We start from the raw sequence: 20,945 nt of genomic DNA on the forward strand, positions 1-20,945 counted from the left end.
TTGATGATTCTTATAAGCATCCTTATTAACACGAGTAGCAGTGGTGGCGAGTGGTTCAGAAATTGATTGTTTTAAGACGTACAATTTTCTTTCTTGCTTAAGAACAATTCTTAAGTTTATATACCAATCTAGAAAATTAACTATATTAAACTTATCCTTGTCAAGGATAGATCGTAGAGAGAAAGTATTCAACATATTTGATGACATGGTGATCTACAATATGAAATGCAGAAATAAATATCATATTTAAATTACTTAATTAATCTTTTAATTAAATGATTCTCCCACTAAATTAAAAAACTTGGTAGAAGCAAGTTATATATGTGGGCAACCATAGTTTACGCACACTACTAGCTCCATACTAAAAAATAATGACATTCAAGTGGGACAATATCTATATTATACCTCATCTTGAGTTAGTTTTAGCTAATCACCCAATACTTGTATAATTTATGTAGATAAACTTTACCAATTATATCATATACAACTCTTATATAGTTGGGTGAACACGACTATTTGTTTGTTTATCCATCATATAAGATATGTCTCTAAGTTCTCAATCCAATTGAGATAACTAAGTTAAGTCATATCCAAAGTTCAATAGTCAGACATCACAATTATCTTGTCGTACTCTACCAATATAAATCAAATCACTTTGCTTTGGCAAACCTGGCTACAATTGATCGAGGTAGTAGTGAGTACCAAACTTTGGTAGACATGTTAAATTGACCTAATTATGTTCTATGTCTCTAAGTTCTCAATCCGATTAAGGTAACTTAGTTAAGTCTCACCTAAAGTTTAATAGTCGGACATCACAATTGTCTTGTTGTACTCTACCAAGATAAATCGAGTTAATTTGCTTTGGCAAACCTGACTACAATTGATTGACCTAGTAGTGACTATTAAACTTTGGTAGACATATATAAAATGACCTAATTATGATAACTAATTAATCATGTATCACATACAAGCATGACATACATCACATATATGCATAATAAGAAATGAGACATGGTTATGACCCATATACTACCATCTTCTGCCAATAAGAAGATTGAAAGGTCAACCCAGAAAATTGTATCTTCTCCAAGTACTTCCTTGGTTGTTGTGTGTTGTTGGCCTTCTTCCCTTTCCATTATCGTCCAATAGACTAGAACTATTCTAAATTGTACATTATAAATTTAAAAAAACCTCGAGTTATATTTGAGGGTAATCAAATTTTATAACTAGAAGTATAAAGTGAAAGGCACGACACATAGGCTATATTATGAATTACAACATGTGCACACACACATAATCATCCAATCACATTGGGGTAAGAGGTCATAATCGTGCACTATGACATATAACATTTGTAATAGATCTATGACACAATTTTATTATGATCCTAAACAACGATTGATGAGCCGCAAACCTATGGTGGTCACTTTGCTATGAGTTATTTTCTTAACTCATTGAATGAGTTGTTGGCCATTAGTCCATTAAGATGAACCTGAGACCCTTGTAGTTGTTGTTCAGAGTCTCAATCTTTGCTATTCTAAATATGAGTTGCTTTCAACATGGAGCAACTAACGAGTTGTTGGTCAAAACTATTGTCTACGAATAGAGCAATCAACAACCGTGGCTGGTCAAATCTGTTGTCCATGGATAGAGCAATCAACAACCGTTCAACAACAACATAAGTTGTTGTTCATGCTCGAACAATTGTGCAATCATAATAAACACATGTATATCACATATAAAATAGATCTATAACGTAGTATACATATACATAAGTGGCTTTGATACCACTGTGAGGGATCTTATGTATAAAATAATACAATCTTATGTATAGAACAATATTTGTGTTTGTTGTCTATAAGAAAATCACAATGAACCTCCTTGACACATCCATAAACCAAATGCCTTATCTCGAACTTGAATGTTCTTCTGCCAAAATGATGCACTCTTCTTCACACATGAACAAAGTTTTCCCCTTCACTTTAAGCAACCCTCTTTTCACTTGGACGAACTCCCTTTAAGGAAAGGGAGTCTAGTGGGGTTTGTGGGGTGTGGCAAGCAACTACTCTGCAATTGCAAATGCCACAACCCTCCCCACTACTAACTATTGGAGTTGTAAGTTTGTAAATATAGTCTCACATTGAAAACACATGAGAAATATCATAGGTTTATAAGAAAAAGATATCTGCATTGGCTTGAGGCATTTTGGGTAGAGTCTAAGAGCAAAGTCATGAGGGCTTAGACCTAAAGTGGACAATATCATATCATTATGGAGATATATAAATTCTTTTTTATCCTACAATTGGTATCAGAGAGAGGTCGCTCTTCACCGGACTAACCGCTGGAAGAAGCACGAGTCAGAGCAATGATCCAAGATCAAACTATGTGGATGAAACCTTAAACAAAGTAGAGGAGACCCTGACATGATGCTTGAGGGGAGACCCTGAGCCGGTCAAGAGTGACCCGGATGCTCGAGGGGAGGCTCTGAGTAGGTCAAGAGTGACCCTATGCTTAAGGGGGGATCTTGTGGTCCTTTGTTTGAGGGGGATGTTGGGATTGTAATGTTGTAAACATAATCCCACATTAACAATACATGGGAAGGATTATACGTTTATAAGAAAAATATATCTCCATTGGCATAAGGTCTTTTAGGTAGAGTCTAAGAGCAAAGTTATAAGGGCTTAGGCCAAAAGTGGACAATATTATATCATTGTGAAGATATCTAAATTCTTTTCGATCCTATACTAACCACTATCTCTCGGTCCACCAACTTACTAGGACTTCCTTACCTAGCGGCCTTCCTACTTGGTGCCTGATTCTCTAATCCAGATACGAACTCTTATGCACAGTCGACGGTTAAACCTTCTGGTATGATATTATCCACTTTGAACCTAAACTCTTTTGATTTTATTTTTAAACTCTACATAAAAGGTCTCATACCACTGAGGTCATGATCTTTTTCATGTGTTTTCAATATGAAATTTTATTTGTAACTTTACAACCCCAACAACAACTCTGTCACTCAAGTACTAATTTAGTTATATTGTGAGTACATTATAATAACCATCAAATAACTTCTCCATATTATGATTAAATTCTAAATTTTATCATTTTAAATTTTAAATCTTAAATTCTGAATATTGAAATAGTTGAATTTTTATACGATAGCAATTACCTAACTTTTTCAATTACAGTAACTATCTACTGAGTTATACACATTGTCGTTAAATCATAAATTGTAAAGTCTTATACTCTAAATCAACTATATTATATCAAAAAAAAAATTATCAACTTGATAAAATTATTTAAAATTTTATTTAAATTATTTTAAAATAATTAATATAATTTAAAATAATTATAAAGCTATAGCTTCTACTCATTATAACCACTAAATTAATTGTAATTATTATAATCACTAAGAACAATATCATGTAGTTACTATAAATATTATATATTAGTCCCCAGGATGTAGCGCAGATGGTGGACGTATGATATCTCTAGCATAATGGTCAGGGATCGATTCTGAGAAACTGATAATCTAGGATTTACTCCGCCATGCGTCCATGACCTATGTACCTATATGAATATCCCTCCATATTCATTGGGCCGATACTAAAAGAACCATTAAGGTAACATATTTATCTTTATAAATACTATATCGTATAATAGGTGGTACACTAATATTAAATAAGGGGTATTTTTAAAATAAAATATTAGTTGGGATTTCTTTTTTGACTTTTTTTTTTTTTTTTAAATGTTCTTTGATTTTTGATTATTTATATAATTTGGAACGTAAGGCCACAGACTCGAATGCCAAGGCTCAAATCTTTATCCCCAAGTCCAACTCCTTCTCCAATCTCACAGCAAACAATTAACTCTTCACCCTCTCCCATGTTGACCCTCTCTCCCACCACTCCAAAGTCCACAAGGCCCCAGAAGACACAAGGACATGTTGACCTACTAAAGGAAACGGTTTAGAAGTTTACAGGTGATCCATGAGAAGTGTGGTGCTGGCATGCAAGAGTAAAATGACATGCACAATTACAGAACTGATCTTATAGTTCTGTCTTGTTGCGTGGTGCAGGAATTTAATGGCGGCCCTCGAGCCTGATGTGGAAGAAAGAGATTAAATTAACTTGGTGTGTTATTGCCATTAGGTGCCAAAAACTATTGAACACCATTCAATTCTATTTCACCAATCTGTCCTCGATATTTATATTATCTGACTCCAATCAGCTGTCAAACCCCCTCCTCATTCATTAATTTTTCGTCTCCCTTCATTAAGAGTCCCACCTTCCCATCCTCCCTCAAATTGACCTCGCAATTCAATTCCCTTTTCCACTACTTCCTCCTCCGCCATCATCTTAGCTCACAGGCGCTGCTGAAGCTATGCGTGAATCAATTCTTTCGACTCCTCCTCTTTCTCTTCATTCAGCGCCTGTCGTCCACATCGAAAACAAGATTAGCCCCAGCGTGTTACTCATAATCGTGATCTTAGCCATCATCTTCTTCGTCTCCGGCCTCCTCCACCTGCTGGTGAGGTGCTGCCTCGTGAGACCCATCTCCCGGGAGCCGGAGGAGTACCTTGACGGCGTCACGGCGTTTCAGGGCCAGCTCCAGCAGCTGTTCCACCTCCATGACGCGGGGGTGGACCAGTCGTTCATCGACATGCTCCCTGTTTTCCTCTACAAGTCGATCATGGGGCTCAAGGATCCCTTCGATTGCGCGGTCTGCCTCTGCGAGTTCGAGCCCGAGGACAAGCTCAGGCTGCTGCCCAAGTGCAGCCACGCCTTCCACCTCGAGTGCATAGACACCTGGCTCTTGTCCCACTCCACCTGCCCTCTCTGCCGGAGCAGTCTCCTCCACGGTTGCTGCTCCCCTCGCAGTCCCGGGGTCCTTGTTCTTGAATCAGCAAGCGAGACAGCCTCCGAAAGAAGAGACTCGGTCCCGGCTGACGACGACGACGACCGCGATGAGGGCAATGCCTACGCGGAGGTTGCCGCAAAGGAAGATATGCCTGTCACGATGGCCGTCAAGCTCGGCAAGTTTAAGAGTGTGGATGCTGTTGGTGAAGAAGCCACGAGCAGCACTGTCGATGCCAGTAGTTTAAATCAGAGGAGGTGCTTCTCCATGGGGTCTTATGAGTATGTGATGGAAGACACCACAATGCTTCGGGTGCCCATCAAACCTCCAAAGAAACCTTCTGTCAAGAAGCCCGGCCACCGAATCGCGATGTCCGAATGCGATTGCCATTCGAGAAGGGAGGGGTTTAGAGGGCTTGCTAGTGCCATACCTCGGCGAGAAAGTGATGTCGGTGCCATTACTGTTGGAGGTTTACATTTGAAAGAGAGCTTCTCAGCTTCCAAGATTTGGCTTCAGGCCAAGGAGGAGAAGAGTGACTCTTCCAGGAGGGCCATCTCTTTTCGGTTGCCATTGAATCGATCAGCGAGCGATCGGTTGAAGCTCAAAGCCAATGCCAGCCCTGCCATCACCATTGCTTCAGAGTTCAATGTCTCATCATGGGGGAAAAGTTCGAGCGAGGTGGATTTGGATGTGGAAGTTGGAAGCTCTAACTACAGTGTGGGATCTCAGATCAGCGAGGTTCCTTCATTTGCAAGAAGAACATTGCTTTGGCTAGTAGGAAGGCAAAACAGAGTGGGGAATCAACTCTGACATGGATGTTGGTGGTGTCTTAGTATTCATTCATTCAACCATGGATTTTACAACACATGTTTCTCAGAGACGACTAAAGCTGATATGTATCTGGAAGTAATAGTGCTTCTGTTGTATTGTAAATAAAACTAGCTACTTTATCTCATGCCGAAAATATGATAAGGATGTTGCAAAACCAAACTGAATTCTCACTCTGAAAGGTTTTCCTGTGATACAAACACTCTCATCTAATAACGGGCTTCCATATTCTATTATAGAGAGAAGAAATTCTGATGTATCAAAATGTAACTTCCAGTCACTTGAACAAAGTTGCCGGCCATTCAAAGAGGTAATAGAAAAAGTAGTTCAAGGAGTATTTTTGGCATAAATAAATTGACATGGAATTAATGATGCGGATGGTGAATTCAAATTCAAATTCAAATGCCTGACCAGTTTCCTTGTGATGTTTGTTCTTTTTTCACCATCATTCATCTCATTTGCTGGGGTGGCAAGCCATTAAAGGATTGGCCTGTTGCATTTAATGCTATTTGCTTTCTATGCATTGACCTGTGGCTGTAGCTGGATCCATTCATCAAGGGGAACTACTTTGAAAGCTAAACATCACAAGAGATGTCGAGTGTTGATGGAATGGTAGGTCAAGTGTACCACTCATGAGCAAACCTAACTTTCACACTCATCAATGTTTCAATTGTTTCAAACAAAAATATAAAAATTAAATTCTGAAAAAATAATCAGTCATCAACTCACACTAGTTTCTTTGTTCTTCTTCTTCTATTGTTAAACCAGAGGAACTTCTACTGATCCTACCATATGCACGAAGTACATTTATGCCAATGAGGTTAGTATTAGATTTGATTGCAATGCTATTTATAATTTTCCACAGGTGTAGAAGATGTCAAGAAGATTTAATTCAACATAAATATCATGATGCAATCGGAGGAATACTAGAAAAGGCAATTGATACTCATTAATCTGAAGGGGCACACAATCATAAAGAGATCCAGTTGGTTGGATTTCTGTTCATCCACTTATTAATAGTACAAAGAACTAAGAGCATCAAGATAGATATGATTTTGCATCGATCACCAATAATTAAAATCAGATGGGAAATTACTAAATTCAGAACATCATTTCAATTCCTTCAAAGGAAAACAGCAATTGAGTTTTGTCGTGCTTGTGCCGATTAGAGAGGACCTGGAAATGTGCCATTATCTCTTTGCTCGTTCCATTTCTCAATCTGATTAAGAAAACAAGGAGAAGACATGCTGTGAAAGGAAAAAACTTCTAGAACCATAAAACATACAAAATATTTAAAAGAAAATTCTGCAGGAAATGCATTAGTTGACAATGACCGTAACTTAAACAACATGGTAAAATTTGTAATCAAGGAAGTCACCGAAGAAAAAAAGGGCACAATGATAAATTGGAAATGTATATAGATCATAATGAGTTGGAATAGCATGCATAGATGAGTAGAAATATAAGAAAAAACAAGAAGTATAATAAGTTACCCATTCTGTTGGACAGAGAGATCGATAATATTTGGCAAACTTTTGGCAATCGCCAGAGTCTTCACCTTTAGCAGCCACACACCTACATGTGCAACATCAATTAAAAAACAGCGTCTAAGTTTGATGGGGACGTCTTAAAGTATACTTATGGAAGTAGCAGTTTGGTTTGGTAAAACATACTTGTGAAACTCAATATAGCGGGTGAAACAGTGCCTGGTTTGATTTGTAGTGGGAAACCGAAAATCAGCTGGTGCTGTTTTCAACTCAAACTAACAAGGGAAATTGTTTAAATATTAATGTCACTAGCTTGAACCAATAAACATGATAAGTAATAGAAAAAAAAATGTTAAAGTACAAGTATCTCTCTTTTAACTGAAGATTGAAGACACTATAAGATGGAGGATAATTAAAAAACATGCCAAGCAACTAATTATTGATAGTTCAAACCAAGTTGGATGTGCAAATGCACTAGATAATTGAAACTACAGAATAATTATTATAATTAGCTACATTCTAGGTTTCATACTCTCCTTATGATATTTCTTTCAAATTTAAGCATTACAAGGCTTTCAATTTAGCTTGATGAAAAGAAGCAAATAAATATGAGACTAAAAGGCCCCTTGCGGGTCTAGCAAAGCGTTTAAACAAGCTCTACTTCTAGTCTTCTACACAATAGTACTCAATTAAATTGCAGGCTAACAATAACAAAAGGTACCCTATTCCTAAATTAAAGGCAATCAGTTGGTCTAAAGCTTTGATTGTGTTTGAATTTTAACCATACATATTCTGGATTCTTACTATTGCCATATAGCCACATCATCTACTACAATTTTTTTCTTTCAGCAAGTTAATCCTTTTAATTGATGATTCATTAGTTGATTAAGCCTACCTTTTTTTTAATTAGTCATGGCTGTAATACTATGGCTATTTGCTTTTGTTGATGTGTTATTTCTGGGAAGCAAAGCACGAGGCATTCAATTTTTATTTTTTTTTGGTAATTCAAGTATCCAGCTCTTATAATGTCTAATCCTGGAGGTAATGAGTGCGGCCCATGAAAGTTTCCCACTGACCACAAGAGTAAATTGGGAAGCGAAGATGAGTCCTAGTGGATGGTCCAACGTCATAAGTTTTTCAAACTCCTCAGGTATAAGTATAATGTGCCTTGGGTGAGATTTGAACCCTTGTTTCCTAGGGAGCATTCCCCACCACTTAGAATCGCACCAAAGCCCCAGGGCAAGCATGAGGCATTCACGTTCTTCCCTATTGGCGTCATCTCTACACCAATAGTCAATAAAAGAGAACGTTTAACCAAAAGAGCTCATTAATTGAGCCCTACCCACTCCCTAGAATCTCCAATTGAATGTGGTCTAGTTATCATTATTGAAGAGCTTAAAATTGGCAACATTAAAGAGATTATCCTTGCACAAGTTGGTAATTTCAGATCTGTGACAGTAATATAGGTTTGAATGGCATTATATCAAATATAAATGGATATGTAAAATAGTAGTACCACTCTCCCATGGAAGAAACTTAGACTGGACAAATAGATATTGCTTCATAATTGCAGGGAACAATGAGATATCAAGATACCACAACCAACACAAATAAAACATATTAAGTATGTGTTTATGCATCAATAACAAAGAAACTCAAATCTTTGTGGTTTGACCTTGTCTATCTAGAAATAAGATTAACCAATGATACGATCAGAAAGAAAGCTATGAAATACCCTTAAGCTTTGCGCTATTAGAATTCAGAAAGATAACCTGCTCCTTAGAAATGCTTCAATATCTTCGTTGTAAGGTTTACTTAAATAAATGAGCAAAACACAGATATAGTGGCACAATAATTTATACACAAAAAGTCAAGCCTTTTGGCAGATTTTGCGGAAACAGGAATGAATAGAGATCATGTAAAGATTCATGTATAGAGATCATGAATAGAGAAATTCAGAGAAATTGGCACGATACATTCAAAACGTCAATCCTTTCGGCAGATTTTGCAAGAATAGAAATGAAAGAGTCCCTATGAAGATTTATGGATAGAGATCGTGAAATACTCTCTCGGCGATCAAACGAAAACCCTAGAATCACGCGATCGAAGAAATGAATAAAGAAACGATAAAATCGTATATTCGTATGGTTGATTTTGAAATGGTGCATGTGCATGGATAAAATAGCCAATAAATCGATGCTCCAATCGATACTACACGCGCGCACACAAAAAAAAAACCAAAAATCCACAAGCGCATCGAAATGAAACCGTGGCAGAACTGAGACCAGAAATTACAAGAAACAAATGGAGAGAAAGAGATATGCAAGGATCAATGGAACTTCTTACCTCCTCCATTGAAAGATCCCCAAAGCGAGAGAGAAGCCAAGGTCTCGAAAGAAAGGAACGAGATCGGGAGTCTGCCTCTTTAGTCTTTACGAGGGGAGAATAGAAGAACGAGTCAATTAACAATCTGGAGAAGGTTGGATGACACGTGGGAGGATGTGATGGAGGGAAGTAAGACAGAGAATCTCTGTCATTGGGCCACGTGTTCACCGTGGGATCGAGTCAAATTTAGGGGCAGGAACTGAGTCTCATTAGAATGATACGGATTCGGAGTCCGCTCGAGTCCGATCCTAAAATAATGATTGAAGTTCGAATGTTTCCAGTAAAATTGTTTTTCAAAATACTATATTACAATAGAGTTGTGATACTCATCTAGAATTTTCATCTAGAAAATTCATCTAGATAGACACATAAATAATGGGACTCATTATTTATTGAGAAAATATCATTTCTCAATAAATAAATTTAAATTTAGAAAAGTAATTATGACATGACTAATTATATATTATAACTAAATACGTCCTTTTATTTTCTGACTAAAATAAAGGCTGGCAAAATTCAAATTTATTTATTGATAGATCTGTCGGTGCATCCATTTGAATTGGAACGGTCAGATTGGTTGATTCCGTCAGATAATTTAATTATGTTAAATTGTATTAAAATTTTATTAATCTATTTAAAAATAGATCTAGATGAGCCGATTCATCTAGCCCATGACCCGTGTGAATCGGCTTCCGACGGATTTAATTTGACCTGTGTTTTTGAGAAACAATTTATGAAAGAATTTTTTTAAATACATAAAAAGACAAAATGAGAGATTTAAAGGTTGAAATTAAAATATTTTAAAAATTACCAATTCTATTGTTCTTTCTAAACAAAATTAATAAATAATAACCAAATAAATATCCTAAATCATCATCCTTCTGCAACGTGAAAGATAATATCTCTCTCAATTTTCCTATGGGATATTTGTAAAATGATTCAAAATAATCAGACACAAGTTTGTATCCGATATTTTTTTTTTATAGGATCCACTAAAAAGTGGTCTATCATTTTTTTTTTAAAAAAAAAAAAAATTTAAAATTTTTAGACGTTTTTAGAGAAAAAAAATTAAAATTGAAATTAGAAAAAAAATCAAAATTTTCATTTTTTTAACATTGGGCAATATTCATTTTCCTCCTATATATATACATGGTTCTTTTCATCTAATTTCATCAATTCCACACTCATTAAAAACAAATAGAGAGAAATGGATAAAAATTTTGATCATTATTTTAGAGATTTGTTCAACTCTCCAAATATCAATAAAAATTCTAGTGAAGAAAGTTCTAAATTCGTCCAAATTTCTTTAATTTCCATTTCTCACTCAAAACCCATCAAATTTCTAACCTTTTCCATACCCACCACCATATTATCATAATTTTCAAAGTTATCCAAATTCTTTGTGTTGCAAGTTGCAACCCTCGAGCTCCGTTTTATACATATACTCCAGAATATTAGTAGAGTAGTCAATATTTCATACAAGCCACATCTCATGGAATTAAACCGCTTCAATCACGAGAGATTCAATCAAATGAATTGAGAAGAGTTAGTGTTAATGCAACTAACAGTGCTAAAGGTAGAGAAATACCTTATACAGTTCTCGATTCATAATTTCCACTGTTCTTTTCTGAAATAGGATCCAACGATATTATTTTCAATCAAGCACCAAAGATGGGTAATGAATCGGATGAAGATGATAGCAAGCGAACTGTATGGATAATAGCAAATGATAAGCTCCTTACAGCAACCTACATAATTATGAGTAAATATTTAATAGTTGGTAATACACAAAAGAGTGAGTCTTTTGGGAAATGGGTGGTGATATACTACAATACCAATCGAAATAAGGGAGTTAAAAAAGAGAACTGCAGACAAAGCAAAATCACATTGGCCTTCATTGAAAAAGATCATGAATAGATATAATGGAATCTACAATAAATAGTATAATGATCGACCAAACGGATGGAGTAATAATAATTTGATAGTGCGAGCTCATGAAGAATACAATAGTAGTTTTAAAACTACTTTCTAATATGAACATATGTAGAGGATCATGAAAGATAGTCTGATGTATGCTTCTCAATCTTCAGAATGATGAGCTATAAAGAAAGCAAGAACATCAAAATCATCATATGCACATCCTGATTCCTCTATTCCTAACATAACTGTTGATCTAGATGATATAGAAGTCCGATCTTGTCCAATGGGACATAAGACAGTAAAGAGGAAAGACAAAGAAAGAGTAAGGCTAATTGATGGATTGAATCATTTTGTGCAATAGTCAATGACATATTTTGAAAAGTATAATAACAATAAGAAAGTGAATCAACTTATCCAAGCATATCAACTCCTTGTAATGGATAGACACACGAGCTATGACAGATGAATAATTTCAAAATCATCTAACGATATGTGAGTAGTTGAAGAAAAAAATGAACATGTAGTTAATTTCTATAGTTTATTTTATCCGCTCTTTTTTTATTTTATTAATTGTAGTTTATAATTTTTATGGTTTATCATTATGTATTTTATTTATTTAATATGGTTTGTATCATTATATTTTAATTTTAAATTTATAAAATATTTATATTCATAAGTAGTTTTTTTTAAATGCGTATGTCTTTTATTATATTTTTTTTAAAAAATAAATATAAATTAATAAAATAATTATGGAACTTCTGAATCAAAAAAAAATATTTGATTAGTGAGATTTGAAATATTTAAATAGTAAAATATTTAAAAAATAATGTAAAATGGGGACTATAAATATTGATGAGCCCCTAATATATTTTTATTAACATATTCTCTTACCACGAAGTGCTTTTTAATAATAATAAAGTTTTCAGAAAAATGAGGGGTGCATTTAGTTTATGTTTTTATTTTTATTTTTTGGAAAACAAATGTTTTCTAAAAAATAATTTTTAAATATTTTCTATTAAAAAATATTATTTATTTAAAAAAAACAAATATAAAAATACAAATCAAACATCATTTTTTTTTTAAATATATACTTTAAAAAATATATATATATATATACAAATCAAACACCCCTAAATATTTTTTTAAACTTTTTCTGTCGCACACAAATTTTACAGCTGGACACACCGTGTTCGGACGCTGGAGAATCATTCGAGGTGGGCTGCGCCACACCATAGCCTAGCAAATCGTCTCCCGATGCGCAAGGGTACCATCACGGCGGCACCCGACAGTTTACTACGGATTGACCCGTGGGCCCCACTGTTGTTTGCCTCTTCGTCAGCGGATAAGGTAACGTGTCTTATTAACGTTAGCAACAAAGAGAAACAACCAGCATTTAATGATATTTACCAGAATGGCACTGAGACCAGATCTGCGCAGTCGCCGGCGACGGTGGCCGGCGGAGCGCTGGTCAGAGATCGATTAAGAGAGTGGAAGCAGTATTAACAATTCACGTCAAATAATACAGTATGATGTTTAGGAGCTAAATTTGAATATGGGAGGTCAAAATTGAAGAAAAGGGATCTTTACAAGTTTTTGGAGTCTTTGCCGCCGGTTTTTGGGCTGTAGCCGTAGTAGGAGAGATACCACTTGACGAATTTCTTGAGACCGGTCTCTAGGTTGGTCGTCGGATTGTAGCCGAGCTCGGCGCGAGCGTAGCTGATGTTGGCGTGCGTGAAGGGGACGTCGCCGTTGCCAGGCATCTCCATCACGTGGATCTTGGCCTTCACCTTGAGGTTCTGCTCCAGGATGCGGACGAGAGCCGGGACGGTGACCGGCGAGGTGTTGCCGAGGTTGAAAATGCGGTACTGTGCGGGGCCTTGCTTCCGGCCGCCGTCGCCGGTGCTCTTCGCCGAGGTGTCGAGAGAGGCGACGCAGCCCTTCACGATGTCGTCGATGTAAGTGAAGTCGCGGGCTAGGTCGACGCCGTTCTTGCCGCGGTAGACGGTGATGGGCTTTGCCTGGAGGATGTTGCGGGTGAAGGAGAAGTAGGCCATGTCAGGGCGACCCCAGGGCCCGTATACGGTGAAGAAACGGAGGCCGGTGATGGAGAGGCCGTAGATGTGGTTGTACGTGTGGGTGATCTCCTCGCCGGCCTTCTTGGTGGCTGCATAGAGAGAGGCCGGACTGTCTGTGCGGTCTATCTCTGAGAATGGCACCTTTTCGTTGAGGCCGTACACCGACGAGGACGACGCCCACACGATCGCCGGCTGCGGGTCCGCAGATTTGCAGGCCTCGAGCAGAGTGACGAGGCCGGCGATGTTGCTGTGGACGTACGACGCCGGGTTCTCGATCGCGTAGCGAACCCCGGCTTGGGCCGCTAGGTGCATCACGTGGGAGAAGGGCACGGTGTCGAAGAGCTTGGCGAGGAGGCGCCCGTCGTTGATGTCGCCCTCCACCACGAATACGCCGTGCGAAGCCAGCACGGCCTTGCGAGCCTTCTTCAGTGACGGGTCGTAGTAGTTGTTGAAGTTATCCAGCCCGACGACCCCGTCGCCGCGCTTGCGGAGGGCCAGCGACACGTGCGTGCCGACGAAGCCGGCGGCTCCGGTGAGGAGCACGGACTTGCCGCCTGGGCGCCGCGGCGTCGCCGATGCCCGGATCTGCTTCTCCCACTGCATCCCACCCCAGTTAGAAGGGAAATACTTGGACGACGATTCAACGAAGCTCTGGAAGCTGAGATACGACGCCGTGAGCGCGATCAACAAGAGCGCCCACATGAACATTGTGCCTGTTGAAGCGAAACACCGGTGGAACTGCCGATTGATGGTGAGCGCCCGGTCGATCTTCACTTTCCCCGGCGTCGCCGGAAATAGATCATCTTCCTTCACTTTCATCATCTCTTCTTCTGCTTGTTTCTTCCGCAGGGCAGCGATCGCACGCCAGGCGTTCGACGAAATGTCCAGCTGCACCTGCTGAGGTAGGGGCGCCGAGCGCGAGCGTATAAATAGCAGGTCAGGAAAAAAGGAAAAAACAGAGAAACCGCGTACTCTCACGGCTGTCGTCGTCTCGTCAACGACAACAAAAACTGCCGATTATTTATTTATTTATTTCTTTTTCTGCATAATTAATCAAAATTGCCTAAATTTATTTTTAAATATAAGAAACGATAGAATGAAAGGCAAATAAAAAAGACTTGAAACTCTGTTATACAGTGGATTAATAATAATAGCAAGATTCTTTAATTGGGCGCCGAAGAATCGGGTTCTCCATCCAACCGGTTGTGGACCCAGATTTTTGCAGTACCGCACTCATGTCCGGTGAGGGCCCATTTGTTGGGTCAACGTCAACGCGGGAGAGGACGACCGTTGATAGCGGTTGCGGCGGCGGGGGGCATTCTTTTGAAATTACAATATGAAAATAAGAAAGCAAAGTAAAATTAGATTTTTTTTTTTAAGATTAAGTATTTTAGAGTACAAATTTAATGTGATGATAAAATAGGTCGAATATAAATTCGATAAATTTTATTTTACCTTCTATCTTTGGTTTTTTAAATGCCCTTAAAGTTTCATTTTTCCTTTTTATCATTTTGCTTTCCAACGCCCACCAAATTGGCATGATAAACACAAGAGCTTAGAACTTTACACCAAAGTAGACCATCTTTCATACTTGATAACACATCATGTCCATAGATTATTTCCATAGATTATTTAGAAGCTCAGACTGGCATTGCCATCATATCATTTATAATAATCCAAATACTCAAAGCGCCATCATAGAGTCGTAAGTAAACGCACCACAACATCTTGATATAGGTCGCACGAGGCTCTTCTTCCTCGACGTAATCAGAACTCTCTGTCCGGGAATATGAGAGGAGCAATAAGGGACCAGATGAAGAGACCCGCGGTTGCCCACCCAGTGGCAATCCTAACCCACACAGAAGGCCACCCGACGTCGACGAGCTTTCCGCTTTCTCCGACCGAGGTCGACCAGCCAGTCAGGAGCATGGCTGAGTACATGCTTGCGAGAGAGAAGATGAGGTGGAAGAAGGTATATGAGTAAGAAACTGGCTTTGATTCATCCTTCTTCTCGTCTTTCTGTTCGTCCAGCTTGTCAAACGGCAGCAATGGTTTCTCGGACCCTATGATATATTTGTTAACAAAAGCAACGTCCAACGATCACAAAGCAATGTAGAGAACTGACCGGCACGAGGTGAACTTGGGGATGATACAAAGGTTGTTGAGGAGCCAGCGCGAACGGCGGAGTAGACAACTGAGAGCACAGTCGTAAACAATCCTAGAGTGAGACTTCCAGTCGAAATGGCTTTTGAATGGTTGTGAAGGCCATTGCACTCATAATCCCTCGGTTCACTTGAAAGCCCACTGTAACAGAGGTAAGTGCAGTAAAGTGAAATAACTGATGCTGGCAGCAGGCTTCCATTTACCTACATGTATCAACCAAAAAAAAAAAAACTTCATTGCAATTTGTTTGGCAGCATATGAATATAGAAATTTGATTCCTCTGTGCATGTAATCTTTAACTAAAAGAATGTGATTTGCTTAATGAGGTTATTCAATTTAGTAAGACGGAGTAGGAACAAACCTTTGGATGCAATGCAATTGTAGCAAAAACGAACACTAGAATCAACGTAAGAACAATGAAAAAGGTATTGAGTCCACAGTCATGTCCTGATGGAGTAAACCAGTGAAAGAGCACCCCGGCAAAGGTGAATGTTGCTAAGTAGCAAACCATAGAGACAATTAACAAAGCCATGTACCTATAGCAAAAGGATAGAGTGAAAGCCTCCATTTGCTATAAACACAGTTTATGAAACAGAAGCATCAACATAGTATATACAAACCAGAACTGCTCGTCCTTTGAGACCCAATTTTCATTCCAAGCATGTACAAAGTCAAGCAAGAGAATTACTTGAACCAGGAGAAACAATCCAGAACCAAATTTTGATATTGACTCTGCAACACAATACACCATAAGTACCCAATTTGTATATCTATTAACATACTTAAAGAGGTGAGCGATTTGATTCTTTGTAACATGAATAAAAATGTGTAAAAAGCAGTTCATGCAATGGCAGAGTATGCAGTAATTCCATATTTACTGTCATTATGCCATTGACATGTATTTGTGGTGTAAAAGGCCAGTTGCAGACCACACACTGTATGGCATATATTATTTAAATCATATTCAAATATTTGATTAAAGCAATTTACAAGATTCGCTAAACACAAAAGTAGTAGGTTTCTTCATATAAACAAGATTACTTGTCTAGCTCGCATTCAATCCTAAGTATCAACAAAGTGCTGAGACTTGTTAACTATAGAAGATTTGAAAACAATGAAAACAAAAGATTAACAGAAAGACAGTTAATCGAGATAGTTGTCGGACTTAGCTATGAAGGCTAGGAGCTCTCTGCTGAGGACCTCCAAATTCTACCTACCTCAACAGCAACAAAAGTCATAAACTACAGCCTGCTTTGAAAGGGCAGGGTGTGGTGGATGGCAATGGCTATAAGGAATCAAGTTAGTGTTGTGCTAATGATGATGTTTTAGCTGAATAAATATTTTCCTAAAACTACAAACAACTTCCCTGATCAATTATTATTTTTTTCAAATAGGCACATGCTTGCTTATTTATAAATAAAACAAACTTAGTTCATACTTAAATTTCTTTTATTCTCAATTCTTAGCAACTAACCACACAGCTTATGAAGATAATTAGTTTTATTATCTAATACAAATAGTATATGTGGTACACTGGTACTAGAAAATTATATGCTTTCAAACCCATGTATGAAAGAACTAGATCAAAACAGGAAGTGTGAATTTTTTTTCTGCTAAAATTAATGGAAAAATGAACCATGTCATAATCTTCAGCTCAAACTAATGTACCGTCTTTATGAAGAACGAAAATTCCTAGAGTTCCATGAAAAACAAATAGTCTGCAGTAAGAAATTGCATAGTAACTAGAGAAAGATTCTTCCTTATATTATTTAAATGAAAGAGAGGCATTTTAACTTCTTAAGACAGCAAAGCCTCACCATAGAAGCTGACGACGCCATTGGGGACGAAGAACATAAGAAAGACCACAACACACCAGCAGACAATCTTCGCCATCCAACCACCATGGTGCAGACGATCGCGCGGATCCTTCTGATTCTTTATACCGATCATAAGAACAGCTAGAATCGTGAAAAACAGGAAATTCCCCAAGCTGACACGAAGAACGGCGCTGGTCTCAAACCATTCCCTATCGGGCATCTTCTGGAAGTGATTAATCCCTGCAAAACCATCCAAGGGTCAATTATTAGACCGATCCAATCTGGTAACGATAAAATTTTGAACGATCAACCAAAATTGTAGCTTAATACGTAGAATTCGTCTTGCGAATTGGTAAAAATGAAGAGAAGTTAAAAATTTATACACGGGAGGGACTCCATGAGAGGAGCGGCCACCTCGCGTAGGATCCATGAGATGACGAGGGACAAGGCGAAGAGGCCGCAGTAGGCGATGCGAGCGGAGCGGCGGCTGATGCTGCCGGCGACCGAGCGGCACGCCTCGCAAGCGCAGGACGCGCAACAAGAGGCGAGGCACGAGGCTGCCCACATAACTTCGTCGTCGATTTCGCCCTCTTCTTCTTCGAATCTACAGGGAAGAAGCCCGAACCGGAAACCCTAGAGCACGGAAAGGGTGAGCGGAAGCTTGTCTCTTTCCCATCCTCTTGTAATCGAGTAATCGACGGGAATAACTTTTTCGAATCAGCCCTCCTATTTTTTAATTTTCTAAATTGTCAAATATTAGAGTCGGTCAAGCATTCAAAAGTATAGGACTTTTTATTATCTAATTAATTTCATTAGTAAACCGTCTTACTTTTATGGGCAAGAGCGGAAAGCACACTCTCATTTATGATTTTTAAATCAAAAGTATATAATTAGTCCATTATTCTCTCAGATTATTCAATATTATTATCTTTCATGAAAATGTCGAACTGTTTAGGTGCATTACAATAATTAAATAGTTACGATTTATAATTACTATAATATTATAAAGTTATTCAATCTAGATAAGAATTTATTGTAGTTAGTTATAACCATTACAATTTCATAATTATTATAATATGAATGATAGAAATTTATCGTAATTGTTACAATGAAGATTCGACTTTCTCACCTAATATTCACATTGAAACAGTATAAAATTATAGCTACTATAATACAAATTTGATGCTCATCTAAAATTCATGTTGTAGCATTTATAAAATCGTAACTGTTATAACTTATATAGTCGCTACAGTTTTACAGTTACTAAAAAATACATCCAACCGATTCAAAAATTATGCGAAAGATTTAAATAGGAGATAGAACAATATTAAAGGGCAATTGGATAATTATACAAGACAAAACAATATAGTAGAGCGTCTTTGATAAAAAAAATTAAAATGGGATGCGTCTTTAATGAATTGGAAAAAAAGACCTTTTCATTTATGCCCTTCTTTTAATTCATCTATTAGGTAAATCCTAGGGGTTGACACCGCTTATAAACGCATGATATTAGAGGTCGATCTCAAGATTTTACCGCATGTGGAAACTCCGTCGTACGTTTACCACCTGTGCTCATGTTGAATCTCTCTCCATATGACATATAGCCATTATAGGAGGTCATTAGTCCCCAGGACGTAGCACAACTGGGAGTGTATGATTTCGTGACCAAAGGTTTAGGGTTCAATTTTCGAGATGTCATTATCTATGATTAACGTTCCTACCATGCACTTTCAACTATATATACTTATATTTACCTTTCTTTATATCCATAAAACTAATTCTAAGGGATCAGTACTGTAATGATTCCATATTTTTATTATAGGAGATCATTAATACGACTGTTTCATTTGTTTCTTTATACATATTTAAATTCAAAGGTCAACTTTAGAAATGCTCTAAAAAAAAGGTAGATCCACTACCTTAGCGGCCCCCTAGTACCGACCCCACGGATATGGAGGGAGGTTCATGCAGGTACACAGTGGCGGATTTAGTATAGGACTAGGGGGGGCCACGGCCCCCCCAAAGATGGGGGAAAAGTTTGGGCTATCTCTCGCCCGACCGGCTGATTATGATATAATTCGTCAAAACGGATGCGGAACGTCTGGAATGGCATGAGCCGTGTCAAATTTTTTGTATATAACGTTCTAGACCTCACGGCAGCATCTTGTCCGGCGAAAGATCACGGCGGCGACAGTAACTTTTCCAGCGATATATCATGGCGGAGAGACAGTGAGAGTGGGGAGGTGAAAAGCTGAGAAGGAACTAAGGAAGGAAGTGGTTTGGACTTTGGTGGCAATGACCAAGACGTGCGAAAATGGAAGATGACGTAAGAAAAAAAATATAGGGTAATTAATTGAGAGTTCATTAGTTTAGGTTAGATTTTGATTAATTCTCAATTTAAATAACTTAATTAAATTTTAACATAAATTATCTTCTAAAATATCATAGAAAATCTATTTTAAATTTTAAAAATTCCTAAATAAATTTTATATATTTAAATTTATTTATTCTGCAAGTCTTAACTAATTATTATTATTATTATTAATTATTTAATTATTAAATTCATTCTAATAAAAAATTTATACAATAAATTTTATTTATTTATTTTATAAATCCGTGCTATGATCGTTCTGTGAAACAATATTGAAATTGGAACGGTAGAATTTGAGATGACATCAAGATTGTTCTTGCAAACCATGGATCACGCTCTGCGATGACACTTTCATGGAACAAATCATCGCACAGTTAGGAGATGCATCAACCCGGCCCCCAACCCTAAAACCCCCAAGGTGAAGAAAGAGTTTAGGCTGCCGGTCGCTCACCATCCAATCACGCTGGCCTATGACGATGCTTTCGAGCAAGTCATCATATAGCCAGGAGGCGTATTAATTCGGCCCCCTCAAACCTAAAATCCTGGATCCGCCCCTGCAGGTACACAGGCCATAGGCGCATGGCGGGATAAACCTCTGGTCGTCAGTTCCTGAGAATCGACCCCTGGCCATTATGCCAAAGATACTATGCAACCACCGTCTACGCTACACCCTGGGGCAACTTTGGAAATGCCCTCAAAATCCTTTTACCACTCACCAGAGTCACTTTATTAGTAAGGAAGTTGCTAATATGTATTCCAAAAATAAAAGAAACAAGCCTATTATATTGAATCTCTCTCCATATGACATATAGTCATTATAAGAGGTCATTAGGACCCTGTGGGTCATCCGAGTTAGTATGTGGTGGGTGTTGCCACAATAAAATCGTAGGATCGATCCTCGGGGTAGCTGGGGAATAATTCTCCTATCCCCGTATTATACCTTGTTCGTCACATGCTCGCTCAGATGTTGCAATTTACCTCCCTCGTGATGACCTTAGGTCGGGTACGGCGGGGGCGCTAGGAGCGAGCGTTTCGC

At 38.0% G+C, this 20,945-nt stretch overlaps 4 protein-coding genes across 4 annotated transcripts; 1 reads left to right on the forward strand and 3 right to left on the reverse strand.

The window, feature by feature from the left end:
- The first annotated feature begins 4,245 nt into the window (after positions 1–4,245).
- Positions 4,246–5,993, forward strand: LOC122047306 (RING-H2 finger protein ATL13-like). The gene has a single exon (XM_042608488.1). The coding sequence runs from the start codon at positions 4,390–4,392 to the stop codon at positions 5,671–5,673; it is 1,284 nt and encodes a 427-aa protein (XP_042464422.1). The 5' UTR covers positions 4,246–4,389; the 3' UTR covers positions 5,674–5,993.
- Positions 5,994–6,615: 622 nt separating this feature from the next.
- Positions 6,616–9,656, reverse strand: LOC122047307 (cytochrome c oxidase subunit 6b-2-like). Its single transcript, XM_042608490.1, has 4 exons — positions 9,525–9,656; positions 7,365–7,453; positions 7,185–7,266; positions 6,616–6,910 (listed from the first exon to the last, which is right to left on the reverse strand). Exons 1-4 carry the CDS (start codon positions 9,531–9,533, stop codon positions 6,857–6,859), a joined length of 234 nt encoding a protein of 77 aa, XP_042464424.1. The 5' UTR covers positions 9,534–9,656; the 3' UTR covers positions 6,616–6,856.
- Positions 9,657–12,962: 3,306 nt separating this feature from the next.
- Positions 12,963–14,665, reverse strand: LOC122047308 (UDP-glucuronate 4-epimerase 1-like). Its single transcript, XM_042608491.1, has one exon. The coding sequence runs from the start codon at positions 14,378–14,380 to the stop codon at positions 13,067–13,069; it is 1,314 nt and encodes a 437-aa protein (XP_042464425.1). The 5' UTR covers positions 14,381–14,665; the 3' UTR covers positions 12,963–13,066.
- Positions 14,666–15,120: 455 nt separating this feature from the next.
- Positions 15,121–18,207, reverse strand: LOC122047309 (probable serine incorporator). The gene is made up of 6 exons (XM_042608492.1): positions 17,922–18,207; positions 17,539–17,778; positions 16,342–16,453; positions 16,083–16,257; positions 15,684–15,924; positions 15,121–15,621 (listed from the first exon to the last, which is right to left on the reverse strand). The coding sequence occupies exons 1-6, from the start codon at positions 18,103–18,105 to the stop codon at positions 15,326–15,328; spliced, it is 1,248 nt and encodes a 415-aa protein (XP_042464426.1). The 5' UTR covers positions 18,106–18,207; the 3' UTR covers positions 15,121–15,325.
- Between the last annotated feature and the right edge of the window lie 2,738 nt (positions 18,208–20,945).

This window comes from Zingiber officinale, chromosome 2B, assembly GCF_018446385.1.
Source record: "Zingiber officinale cultivar Zhangliang chromosome 2B, Zo_v1.1, whole genome shotgun sequence".
Taxonomy (NCBI): Eukaryota; Viridiplantae; Streptophyta; class Magnoliopsida; order Zingiberales; family Zingiberaceae; genus Zingiber; species Zingiber officinale.

What these genes read in the sequence shown, in the direction of transcription:
- LOC122047306 (XM_042608488.1), top strand. Translation starts at nt 4,390, where the DNA reads ATGCGTGAATCAATTCTTTCGACTCCTCCTCTTTCTCTTCATTCAGCG.
- LOC122047307 (XM_042608490.1), bottom strand. An exon ending in CGCTATATTGAGTTTCACAA is followed by an intron (nt 7,267 to 7,364) that starts GTATGTTTTACC and finishes TTGCACATGTAG; the next exon opens with GTGTGTGGCTGCTAAAGGTG. An exon ending in CTCTCTGTCCAACAGAATGG is followed by an intron (nt 6,911 to 7,184) that starts GTAACTTATTAT and finishes TTTCTTAATCAG; the next exon opens with ATTGAGAAATGGAACGAGCA.
- LOC122047308 (XM_042608491.1), bottom strand. Translation starts at nt 14,380, where the DNA reads ATGATGAAAGTGAAGGAAGATGATCTATTTCCGGCGACGCCGGGGAAA.
- LOC122047309 (XM_042608492.1), bottom strand. Translation starts at nt 18,105, where the DNA reads ATGTGGGCAGCCTCGTGCCTCGCCTCTTGTTGCGCGTCCTGCGCTTGC. An exon ending in TGGCGTCGTCAGCTTCTATG is followed by an intron (nt 16,454 to 17,538) that starts GTGAGGCTTTGC and finishes ATTGTGTTGCAG; the next exon opens with AGTCAATATCAAAATTTGGT. An exon ending in TCAAAGGACGAGCAGTTCTG is followed by an intron (nt 16,258 to 16,341) that starts GTTTGTATATAC and finishes CTTTTGCTATAG; the next exon opens with GTACATGGCTTTGTTAATTG.